Source organism: Sesamum indicum, linkage group LG1 (assembly GCF_026168435.1).
Source record: "Sesamum indicum cultivar Baizhima isolate 11 linkage group LG1, ASM2616843v1, whole genome shotgun sequence".
Lineage (NCBI taxonomy): Eukaryota > Viridiplantae > Streptophyta > Magnoliopsida > Lamiales > Pedaliaceae > Sesamum > Sesamum indicum.
This window is the reverse complement of record NC_142657.1, coordinates 20,289,800-20,301,670: the sequence shown is the minus strand read 5'-3', so window position 1 is coordinate 20,301,670 and position 11,871 is coordinate 20,289,800. Positions and strand designations below refer to the sequence as shown.

General features: G+C 39.0%; 4 protein-coding genes across 4 annotated transcripts; 1 reads left to right on the top strand and 3 right to left on the bottom strand.

Moving 5' to 3' along the window:
* Positions 1-331: 331 nt before the first annotated feature.
* LOC105168845 (pathogenesis-related thaumatin-like protein 3.5) lies at positions 332-1,660 on the bottom strand. Its single transcript, XM_011089011.3, has 2 exons — positions 1,445-1,660; positions 332-1,350 (listed from the first exon to the last, which is right to left on the bottom strand). The coding sequence occupies exons 1-2, from the start codon at positions 1,488-1,490 to the stop codon at positions 668-670; spliced, it is 729 nt and encodes a 242-aa protein (XP_011087313.1). The 5' UTR covers positions 1,491-1,660; the 3' UTR covers positions 332-667.
* Positions 1,661-3,226: 1,566 nt separating this feature from the next.
* On the bottom strand, positions 3,227-8,432 carry LOC105168835 (2-oxoglutarate (2OG) and Fe(II)-dependent oxygenase superfamily protein). The gene is made up of 7 exons (XM_011088999.3): positions 8,009-8,432; positions 6,224-6,397; positions 6,061-6,153; positions 5,923-5,991; positions 4,209-4,415; positions 3,716-3,841; positions 3,227-3,608 (listed from the first exon to the last, which is right to left on the bottom strand). Exons 1-7 carry the CDS (start codon positions 8,270-8,272, stop codon positions 3,453-3,455), a joined length of 1,089 nt encoding a protein of 362 aa, XP_011087301.1. The 5' UTR covers positions 8,273-8,432; the 3' UTR covers positions 3,227-3,452.
* Positions 8,433-9,398: 966 nt separating this feature from the next.
* On the top strand, positions 9,399-10,618 carry LOC105168829 (uncharacterized). The gene has a single exon (XM_011088988.3). The coding sequence runs from the start codon at positions 9,478-9,480 to the stop codon at positions 10,492-10,494; it is 1,017 nt and encodes a 338-aa protein (XP_011087290.1). The 5' UTR covers positions 9,399-9,477; the 3' UTR covers positions 10,495-10,618.
* Positions 10,619-10,800: 182 nt separating this feature from the next.
* Positions 10,801-11,507, bottom strand: LOC105168818 (histone H3.2). The gene has a single exon (XM_011088978.3). The coding sequence runs from the start codon at positions 11,401-11,403 to the stop codon at positions 10,993-10,995; it is 411 nt and encodes a 136-aa protein (XP_011087280.1). The 5' UTR covers positions 11,404-11,507; the 3' UTR covers positions 10,801-10,992.
* Positions 11,508-11,871: the final 364 nt, after the last annotated feature.

Below are 11,871 nucleotides of genomic sequence, written 5' to 3'. Positions count from 1 at the left end.
CGATCCTTCCTGAATTTCTTCCACCCTGACTACCCCTCCCCCCTGAGATTGTACCCAACATTCCAACAACACATCTCCAAACAAAAACATTTAGTTTCTACCCAGTTATTATTCATTACTGCATGTCAAGATTTAATGGGAACAATTTGGGTTTTCTATCTACTTTTGAGTTTTACTTGCAGAGCTCGTATTTGCAATTTTTCACAAACTCTCATCCAATGGAAGGAGAAATTTCCAGTCAGGTTATTTTCACTCACAGGTTTCAATTCGCTTACGGGTGAATGCTTAATCTATCCCCTTTGCCACAGAACTACGAAATCGCATCACAAGGTTGGAATAAATGATGTTTTCCAATGTTCATCAAGTGTGTGAATTGCAAATCAATGCAAAATCCGTCACTTGGATAGTCTTCCATATTAGGCTGTTGTGGAATCTATAACCATGAAAACAAAGATGGAACTGAATCAGCTGGCTCTGGCTAATTCAATTACAAGACAACATTCTAAAGCTATCAAAACTCTTGTCATCCACTATTGCCACAACGTGTAGTAGATTCTGCCTATATTTATCTTGCAAGAATTATCTCCCATTAGTAAGTTCTCAAGGAATTCGAGTGTTACTTTAACCAATCTTCAACTCTCGATACATGCTTTAGCTTTAATTCGACTTAGCAGAATATGATCAAATAATTAGCCCCCTTGCACGTGAAAGTGCTGGTGGCATCATCATACGGATAGCTATAAGATGTGGGGCAAGCTTTCTTGAAAATCTCTGAATAATTACTGGGCTTGCAGACCTCTGGATTGTTGAACTCTCCTGCACAACAATACTGAGGCTCATTGAAAGCCAGGCATGCGCTTTTACAGGCCACTGTGGTCTCACCATTACTCTTATCGTACCCTCTCACCTGCAACTTCTCCGGGCATTCCAGGTTCAAGTTCGACGTGCAATTCACGGCAGAACAGTTACCTGACCCGCCAGATGGAATGATAGAAACAGGCACGTTGAACCCGTCGACAAGGCTGACGTCGTAAAAGTCTAACGGGCTGTCTAAAGTGAACTCCGCCAGGGAAACTGGTGGAGCACCGCCAGTACCTCCGCATTCCAAGAGGCCCCCGCCGCAGTCGCCGGTGGTGCAGTTCCCCTGCTTGCCTGATTGGTCGAAGTTGCAACCTGTTCGTGGCCAGAAGCGGCCGGACCACCCGGTGGGTGCAGGGACATCAGTTTTTTGATCTGGTTTGAGCTCCAGGCCGCCGCTCATTAGCAGAGGTTTCCCAGAGCCTGACAGGATTCCGGGCCACACAGTTTCTTTACATCTGTTTTGTAATGTGAAAACCGCAGCATTTGCACCTGGAAATGACAAAACATGAATCCAATAAACAGTTAGTTAAAAACAATTTCAGGGTCTTCTGATTCAATTAACCTTGGAAAAACGGATAAAAACCTGTGAAGATTGGCAGTAAGACAAGGAAAAGAGGATACGATGCCATAACGATGAACCAAATCAAGTGTGCGGTATAGAATGGTGGAAACTAGGAATGTACTTATTTATATATAACAAAATAATAGTTGGTCGCAATAATTGTTTTACTCCTTTTTTCTGGTTGCTGTTCAGTTGGAAGGCGTGGTTTCACCGTTGCGGACACTGACAATTTAATGCGGGGAAGTCATATGAATGGTTGAAGAAGCGTACAGGTTTCATCATGGGCGCTGATATGAAAGGAAGGTCTGAGAATGAACAGAAATCACAGAATCTGGCATGAATGTAAGTTACATGATGTGATTGGTTTGATTGGTTGTACACACTGTAATGGATCCGTTTTAATGGAGTGGATCTACTTTTGATCATGTTATTATGGAAAATTCTTAACATTGATTAAGTGTAATATACTTGTCGTATTATTGGTTATTTTTTTTTAACTGTACATTAATTTTATAAGAAAAATGTATTGCACTCAACATATAATTAGTTTGAGTTTGACAAAATCCGATTTGAATTAGAATGCTTTGCAATTCCTTTCCAAGTAGCATATGTGTTGGTGGCATGTGCAGTGTAATGTAACTAGCTTACATGTGCGATGTTGATAAACCCTCCATTCTTGCAATCTTTTTCCCATGCATGAAATCCTTCTTCTCCAATCTTTCTAGATATGATATAAGCACACATGAATTTAGAAATATTAATAAAAGTCATGTTTTAGAATATAGTTTGGAGGGGGGAAAAGCATTATTCTTAAATTTAAATTATATATATTTAAAAAAGAGTTGGATATGAGACACTAAAGTACAGGTAAAAGTATGGAGTTGAAAAAAATATTCTTTTTTAATTCAACTATTTTCATTGTTAAAAGTCAGGCTGAGTGAAGAAGGGGGAAGGAGAAATAGTGCGAAATGGAGGAGATCTAAGTGAAGATTCTCGCTAATCAGACGAGACTTGAGAAGACAGGCTTCCAAAACTACAAATTTCATGCCTTGAATTCTAAAACATGACCCGGCAGCACTACTAAATCAAACACATGTAGAGGTAGTTTAAGCTAAATCACATGAATTTAAAAATAATAATAATAGTGCAGCGGAGTACTAATTCAAATATCACAATATTCATAACATTTGCATCATTGAATTGAATGTTTCCCGACATGCAGAGCTTTTAATTGTGCAAAGAAATAACATAGGATATTCAATTTTTAGATGGTCATTTGATCTTCAAAGAAAACTTTTAATAAAGAGCATGATGGCAGAAAGTGCAGTATATATGCAATATGTACCTAAATATCAGTATGTGTCAATATGATTATATATGTATAAGCCCAAGATCCATGAGAGGTGCCAACGTAATTATCTATAAAGCCCAAGACCTGCGCACAAAAGCCGTAATATTTTATTCGATTTGCGAATTTTCATTTATGATGCATAAAAACGGATACAACATGGTGTGAACATGAGACAAGACATTTCTATAAACTTTTGAGCATGATACGTCCTCTAACAAAATCGTATTATCTAACTATTCACATGTCATATTAATATGCATGTAAATATACAAACATGCATGTATATATCCATTTGGATCTGGATAAATTGATGGAATTATAAAAATATATAAATTTAGATGATAGCTGCTAAATCTTTTTAAGCAGTTTAATTTGAAACCGTCAATTTTCTGTTAATTCTTATTGTGTAAATACTTTACAATTGAAACACTAGCAAAAGATCCGAGAGGTGGTAATCTATCAATCTCTGTGTGGCTTTGGCATTACCAACAACCAACCTTTACGCATATTATAACAGCAGGTTAGAGATAAACATGAATTATAAATACAGAGGCATGCACCCTGGCTGGCTCTGTTTACAACTATGAGCCACCAATTAATGTATGTACCTCGAAATAGTTACTGTATGCAACAGTCTGAACGAATCAGAAATAAATGGAATTATACGGTACACAATCTTCAGGCATCTCCTCTATTTCCTTTCAGATTAATAACGGCAAGCTCCTGTTCTACAAACTCCCCAGCACACATGGCAGGGTACTTGCTGGCTACAGGCGAGTCCGCAAAGTGGCTTAAAGGTTTTAGCACTGCATCGGATGCTATGTGTGCAAAAAGCTAGACAAGAAAGCCAAATTTTAGCATGTAAAATTAGAATCAGGGACACAATTGGCAAAGAGAAAGTGCGAGAAATAAAATGATCTTAACCACATGGCTAGTCTCACCGTTGAAGATACTCTCCACAGGCTGCTGTTTTGCTCCAAAGCTAATTTTATTGCATCAATTGTGCGGTCAGTTACAACAACTTCATGCATGCCAGCTATGCACTCTCCAGCGGTCAACCACTCTATCTGCATATCCGTACAATGTTAAGGCTTTGAAGAGAAAATGATTAATCTCCAAGACAGAATATGTAAGGAAAAAGATCTAAGGATAAATCTTTCCCAAATTATCGATCAGTCAATCAGGTGAGAATTCAAATGGGTTAAAATGACTCAATATTCTGTCCTTTCTCGACATTAGTAACTTCAGTCGCCTTAGGTACAATAAGCTACTCTTTCAGCTATTTAGATGTTGACACCATCCAAAAACTTTGCTCATCTTTTTTTATAAATATCCAATAAAGAAAATAAATGTAAGACAATCAGCTTCAACCCTCCACTACTTACTGACGAGAAATTGTTTTCTTTAAATATGTGGATACCCAGGAAAACATACCTCCTTTCCTGTTTGAATGAGGAGGCATCCAACAGGAACTTTAACCTCCATTTTTTGCCCATTTCTCAGCCATATATTTAGTCCTGGGAATCTACTCCTGCCATGAATTGTAAGAAAATTGAGATCATAATGATATCCAGCAAACACAGTGCCTATTTTGCCATGGCGTCTCAGATCGCTTCCCGTTGGAGCAAGTAGGTGTGGTCCCTGAAAGTGAGAAGATATAAATATTCATAGACCTACATTAGGTGATGAAGCAAGTCATGCATAATCAATACAGCAACAGAGAAACTGTGCAAAGACCTCAAGGAAAACCTCAAAATCTCAAAAAAAAACACCTGGAATAAATCAAATTGATAAAAACACCAAAAGAGAGATGCATGCTATTAAGACATGTGAATGGCTTTAAGGGTCTCAGATAGATTGGAATAATGAAAGGCCAAGAGAACCAGAAGCATTTGTATAAGAAAAGTGGACTCTGTCACAATTTTATCTGAAGAAAACAGGCCTGTATAAGTCAGAGGATGAACTGAAGAAAAATATAACTCTCTCAATCCAATAACAACAAATTTTGTAACCTAAAGTCTATCACAGTAGGGAGTACACCAATATCTTTTTCCCTCTTCGAAGAAAAAATACAATCCACAAGCCGAAGGAACTAGTTTCTTTGCCTTTACATGCTCCAACAGCCAAGTGAAGTGCAACGTCTTTCAAAAGGGTCCTTTCTGATAGAAATGGCACCAATGTATATGTTTGTTTTAGTAAGCTGATGGACAAACAAAAGATGAACATCTGAGAAAAATCGTGGCATTGTACCTTATTCAATTGTTCATCACAGAAAAATTTTATCATTGATAACTAAATTCTTTGAGTGAAAGGAACAGGATGTGATGCTCTTTTGGCATTTTTAACATCTTTTAAGGCATGGCTAGTTGAGTTTCTGAGTATGTTCTTTTTTCAGACTGTAAAGAGACTGATGAAACTAATACTATTAAGCCATTATGATTGCAGAGGGAGAACGAAGAGTTTAAAAATACTTAAAAGATGACAGCGTATGAGAAAATAATCCAAATCCCTGCAGCAATATGCATAAGATATCTATCTATGATCTTGAGAAAAGCTCTCTTCTCTTAATCTGATGATTGAGAGCTATACCAATGTAATCCAAGAGCCATGAAGTTAGCCATCCAGAGGAGAAAAGAAATTTACTTGTGAATCCTCAATGATATGATTGGTTTAAAATATGTCAGCTGTTGGGTTCCTCTGCTTGGAGGTGGTTCCAGCTCAATACCATCAAGAATTCCAAGCAGAAGAATATTGGCAGTGACAACAGGACCGCCGTAGTCAGAAGAAATGGAGTTCTAAAGGAATCTGATTGAACTTTAATGAGTGCAATTTTCTTCCATTTTGAGATCTTCAAAATAAACAAAACAACACAACTGAATGGTGACTGCAGGATAGCTTCTCCAGTCAGTTTATTATTTTCTCCAAAAGTTTATGCATTACCTAAGCTTTCAGGTGTGTGGGTGTGCTTCAGCCCACCCCACAGCAAACAAATTTATTCCATCCAGGAGACAATTATCATCCTATCTCAGAGGTGGGTAGGAAGTAAAAGCAGTCATAAACATTGCTTATATTTCTAGCTCTTATCAAAATATATTCATCAAAACTGAGTTCGAGAATGAAATGTAATATTGCTTGAAACAACAGTAACCTGCTTCATAAGAGAAGTGAAGGCGTCCTTTTGCAGGCCAAAGCCAACTGCAGCCATTTCAGCAACAGCCTGACAAAGAATAGCAAAGTATGAGAAAATTGTAACTAGCCATGCAAAAACAAGGAATGTGAAGCTGACCTCTATTGCAGATATCATTTTATATCCCCATGAGTCCATTGTTTCTTGCCACTCGGGAAACCCCTCAGGTATGACAGGCTCTGAGTTAAGTTCCTGTAAGAAGAAGACACATCAGCATAAGAAGCCCAACGACCTCAATCATAGAACCCCTAACTAAGCTGACCTTAAACCGGGTATCTGATGGCCGTGGACCAACTCTCCACATATATCGCCATTTAGGGTCTGGCCCAGAGGGAGTGGATGGTTGAAATTCTATGGGCATTGCTCTTAGCTTCTCTTGCATTTCTGCATCCACTAAACTACGTGGTACTTCAACTCCTTCAGGAGTCACTCCAACCTGAGTAAACATAACATCAAGAAAGCTATTAGCATGAGTCTTGCCATGCCAGGAAACTCAAGTGGCCTCTGAAGCAGATTTTGTGGAGTCACTCAAAAAGGCAAGGATGGGAGGCCTAGTCATACATTTTATCAACTATGTATGTCCCTTCAAGCTAGAGTGAACTCAAAATGAAGAAAAAGATGAGACAGAAAATATATAAGAAATGAACGGCAGCTCAATAGATCTACTTTTTAGTTGTATAGTTTTTGTCTGCTTAAGTCTAAAAAAGCCAGGTCGTCCAATTGCACCCAAATCTCACGGAATTTTTGGGACAGCAGAAAGATATGATAAAACTGATCCATGGAAATCACATTGAGCATTAACACCAGGGAAATCAAAAGTTTGTTGTATAGAATTCTGGTTGTGGAAGCCCTAAGAAATCAATTGTCTATTCTACGGAACAAAACACATGGAAAATGTTTGTGCCAATACAAACTTAAGAAATTTTATCTAAATTATGCAATTATTCATTTTCCCTTCCATTTTACAGATTAAATTCTATATCTAATGATGCATAAGTCAGGTAATCAACAATTCATGAATAAACCACAAGGACAGAGACTGTGAGAGCCTGTTTCACTATTATAATATATTAAAAGAAAGTGTGTCACCATAAAACTTTACAGGCATACTATTTGCAGACTAAAGAAATATGTGCAATCCAAAAGCGCAACCGTGGTGTCTCAAATAATTAGATAGTTCAAGAATAGGATGTTAAATACTTGAACTACAGTTCAAGTTTAGTATATGGTTCATCAAAATGACTTTACAGAAAATAGATCAAATTATCTGATAGTTTATATTTGAAGTCTTATTTGCACAAAGTGTCTGTTATGGATATGTTCTTCTGTCAATCTAATTAACTGTGGGAAAGAGAAGAGAAGGATTAGTGTTTTCACACAGTTAATCGTTAAAATAGATAGACATCTATTTTGGGTGGCAAGAGCACAGAGGACGCAATTGAGGATCTCATTAAGCAGTCATGTCATCCCATTAAGGATTGCAGAATGCAAATTAGACATATAATTGCTAAGTACAGCTAAGTCTGCCAAGTATGTGCCATCAACATATGCTATCTTCAAACACAAATGGAGCTACTAATATCAATATGCCAACTTCTATCAATTTTACGATTTACGTGCTCAAAAATGAAATACCACATAATTTTGAAGTAACTTACTCAATTTCATGTATTACAACTTTAGTTTATGTCCATCACCAACTTCCAGTACAAAACACACAGCACTCCATATAATTGATCAACTTATGAAATAATTGAAAAATTACTTAAATATTTTGAGATGTGCAAAAACAACGGCAAACAAGCAAGATGCACACATTAAGTACAAAAGACCATAAAATATCAATGTATTAATGTGATTGTAAAATATAAAACACATGCACAATTTTGGCGGTACGATACACAAAAAGCACTAAATTGACAGCTCAAAATCACAATCCAAAAAAAATCACTCCCAAATCAATACCACGCATATCCAATTTCGAATACCAAGCCTCATTTTGACCAGACCTCAAACGCACTACATATAAAGTGAGAAACAAACTGACCTGGTAATGGAGATGCGGGCGTTCTTGTCGGCGCTTGAAATCATCAGGCATTTCGAAATACTTTTCCATCATATCGAGGAACCGATCGTTGTCTTCGGCAGTACATCGGGGATCTTTGACAAGTAAAGCTCCCGTCTCCCTCAGGGTACGACTGACCTCCGAGCACAAAATCTTCAGGTTGGAATCGAACTCCTCTCCATCCCGGCTCGGCAGTTCTCCGGAGAATTCTAAGTATGGCGCGAGATCAATCACCGGAATCTGCATAGCTAGGTTTTAGAGAGAGATTGAGACGGAAATGGTGAGCGGGGGTTTTTGGATTTGGAGATGTTTGGTGAAGAAGAGCGATGGCGGGAGAATTATTGTGTTACCTTTTTGGCTTTTTCCTTTTTCCATTTATTGGGTGATTGTGATTCTCTTTTCATGGTTGGGATTTGGAATTTCCACCTCGAGATCCTTGATTTTGTATTTTTGTTTTGTTTATTATTAAATTTCAACAACGTTCGTTCAATTGTTAAGTTTGCTCAACTACAAGTTTCAACTGTAATTTTCAAAATTGTGTTTCGCCTCAATAATTATTCATACCAATATGGGAAGATATTGATCTAATTTAAATTACCTCATCAGTAAAAATTACTCGTATAAATAAGTCACTTCAATTAATAGCATGATCTCAATCAATCAAATTGAATAAACGATCATAATTAATCGAGTCGTCAAAAAGTAGATAATAAAATAAAATTACTAATGTGTCTCTTGTGAAACAATTAGATTTAACTTTACCAAATAAAATTTTGGATAAAATGGTGAACGAATATCACTTTTTTAAATTAGATTAATGGTATAAAAATCACTTTTTTTTTTAATAGTATACTCTAATCATACCTTAATATGACAAATAAATAAAATATAATAGTAAAGGGCATTCATCGATATTTTTCTTAAGAAGTGAAGATCACTCACACCAATACGACATATAGTTGATGACAATAAGGGTACATCTTTTTCCTTCCAAACTTATATCTTTTTATTTTGGTTTCATTGATTAAATTTGGCAAACATTATACAACAATGGAAAGCAAGCCGACCTCGGTTACATAGTAATAGCAGCCGTAAAGATGAAAATTAGAGCTAATTGCATAGATCATAGATCACTGCCTACCTTCAACTCACACAAATTCATAACCATCTATACAAAGTAAAACGTAGAGCATGTCCTGAAATTCAGTGGGAATCTGGTTTCTCAATTAATGTTTGAGTTGCAGCACATGGCCTTGCTCTTCCTCCGCCGTCCACCCCACTACTCTAAAACTTTTCTTTATTCCGCTGCTTTAAATGCAGATTCCTTACTCCCCGATTTAAACACTTCACTCCCACACCCCACTCTCACTCCTCCCATACATATACTACATTCAGTATTCAGACTTGTTCACGGTACAGTATACACTTCTATGCGTGTGTAAGTGGGTACAATGATGTTGATGAGGGGAGTATTGTGGATTACCAGCATTTTGCTGCTGCTGATTGGTTCGTATTCGGTGAATGCCAGCCTGTCGGCTGATCTCCACGCGGCGATGGCGTTCAGAGACGCAATGGGTGGTGCTATCTCCACCGCGTGGACTGGCAATGACTTCTGCATATGGCCTGGAATCGTATGCGAACCGGGTACTCTACGGGTCACAGACATTGTCCTACGGGCTGAGGACACATCCGACCCAACTCTAGCAAACCAGAAGCTTCTCTGGACGGGTGACTGGACTGGGCTAATCTCGGATTCCCTTTGCCTGCTCGATCAGCTCACTACTCTCATCGTCACCGACTGGGGCTCCATCTCCGGCGAAATCCCGCCCTGCATTACCTCCCTTTCCCGTCTCCGGATTCTGGACCTCTCAGGAAACAGAATCTCTGGCGGTATCCCGACGGATATTGGAAAGCTGAGCCAACTCGTTGTTTTGAATCTTGCGGATAACGAACTCTCAGGGTCCATTCCCGCGTCCATTGTCGACCTCAGCAGCCTCAAGCTTCTTGACATAAGCAACAACAAACTCTCCGGGGAAATCCCATCGGACATCGGGAAGCTCAAAATGCTGAGCCGGGCCATAATGGGCGGGAACCAACTCAGCGGCTCGATGCCTACTTCAATCGCTGCTCTCTCCAGGATGGCCGATTTGGACCTGTCGATGAACCAGATATCCGGCTCCATTCCCGAACAGATCGGGTCAATGCCAGTTTTATCAACCCTCAATCTTTACTCTAACCAACTGTCGGGAGAGATACCAGCCAGTCTGTTCAGCAACACTGGTCTAAATCACTTGAATCTGAGCAGAAATTCATTAGAAGGGAAGCTACCAGATAGCTTCAGCCCGGAAAATTACTATACAGTGCTGGATCTATCCTATAATAGGTTAAGCGGTGAAGTTCCAAAGTCTATCGGATCAGTGAAATACATGGGAGCTTTGGATTTGAGCAACAACAGCTTTGAAACCTAGCCCCATCACCACATCTGCTTTTGCAACTTTTTCTCAGTTGTGATGTTAATTTTCATTTTTCCTTAACATGATGTAAGACTGTTCTGGATGGTGTGTGAATTTTAACAAATCATATACTCTCTCATTACTTGCAACTCACAGAAAAATATTGGTTTTTTCTGCTAGAACACTGGCAACCAAACCAATAAAAAGAGAAATGTCTAGCCTGCGAGTTAAACAGCTCGTTTTTCAGCCAAAAGCAGAAAATGAACAAAAAAGTTAATATCAGTGAAAGATAACAGGAAAAATCGTCTAACACTTTGAAAATTCAATTGAAACCAGATTTAATTGAGATTGAAATTCATAAAGCTACTTAAACCAGAGGTTTACTGACTAAAAGAAACTACAGCAGAACAAATGTACACGATCAACCCGACTGCGTGGCCTAACATCACAAACAACCCGGAAGTAAACCCATCAAACTGACCCAAACCCGTGTCTTAACAGATGTCAGTTCATCTAAGCCCTCTCGCCTCTAATCCTCCTAGCAAGTTGAATATCCTTAGGCATGATAGTAACTCTCTTAGCGTGAATAGCACAGAGGTTGGTATCCTCAAACAGCCCAACCAAATACGCCTCCGCCGCCTCCTGCAGCGCAGCCACGGCGGAGCTCTGGAACCTCAGATCAGTCTTGAAGTCCTGAGCAATTTCTCGAACCAGCCTCTGGAAGGGCAGTTTCCGGATCAGAAGCTCAGTGGATTTCTGGTACTTGCGGATCTCACGGAGTGCAACGGTTCCAGGGCGGAAGCGGTGAGGCTTCTTGACTCCACCGGTGGCGGGGGCGGACTTCCTGGCGGCCTTGGTGGCCAGCTGCTTCCTCGGGGCCTTGCCTCCGGTGGACTTGCGAGCAGTCTGCTTAGTACGAGCCATCTGAAGAGATAATGATGGAAGAATCAAGAGGGAAATAGAGACAGGGAAAATCTGTATCTATAAATTGGATTGCTGAGAATGAATGGAGTGAGTGCAGCAGGTGGCGGTATGTGTTTATATAAAGCCTAAAGGAGAGAACAAGCGGGAGGGGAAATTTTTCAAGATGAACGTGGGGGGTTAGAGGGTAAGGATTGGCCGTTGATAGTGAATAGATGGGACGGTGGAGATTGGAGAAAGTTTGCTGATTATCCGCGTTATGCTGTGGGAGCCAGTGAGGATTTGACACGTAAGATAACGTGTGGGTTTTCATTTTCCCGCTTCGGGCTGTAAATTGGCGAATAAGATTTGAGGGTCCAAATTTTGAATTTGAGGAACAATTATTATTTGAATTCTGATAATTACATTCTTTATTTTATGATACTTTTGTTCCCTTAACCGTAATATTCGAGTAATTATAGACATAATAGC

Coding starts and splice junctions, on each gene's coding strand:
- LOC105168845 (XM_011089011.3), bottom strand. CDS start 1,490: ATGGCATCGTATCCTCTTTTCCTTGTCTTACTGCCAATCTTCACAG. Junction 1,351..1,444: donor CTTACTGCCAATCTTCACAG/GTTTTTATCCGT, acceptor TGTCATTTCCAG/GTGCAAATGCTGCGGTTTTC.
- LOC105168835 (XM_011088999.3), bottom strand. CDS start 8,272: ATGCAGATTCCGGTGATTGATCTCGCGCCATACTTAGAATTCTCCGGA. Junction 6,154..6,223: donor CATCAGATACCCGGTTTAAG/GTCAGCTTAGTT, acceptor TTCTTCTTACAG/GAACTTAACTCAGAGCCTGT. Junction 5,992..6,060: donor AAATGATATCTGCAATAGAG/GTCAGCTTCACA, acceptor ATTCTTTGTCAG/GCTGTTGCTGAAATGGCTGC.
- LOC105168829 (XM_011088988.3), top strand. CDS start 9,478: ATGATGTTGATGAGGGGAGTATTGTGGATTACCAGCATTTTGCTGCTG.
- LOC105168818 (XM_011088978.3), bottom strand. CDS start 11,403: ATGGCTCGTACTAAGCAGACTGCTCGCAAGTCCACCGGAGGCAAGGCC.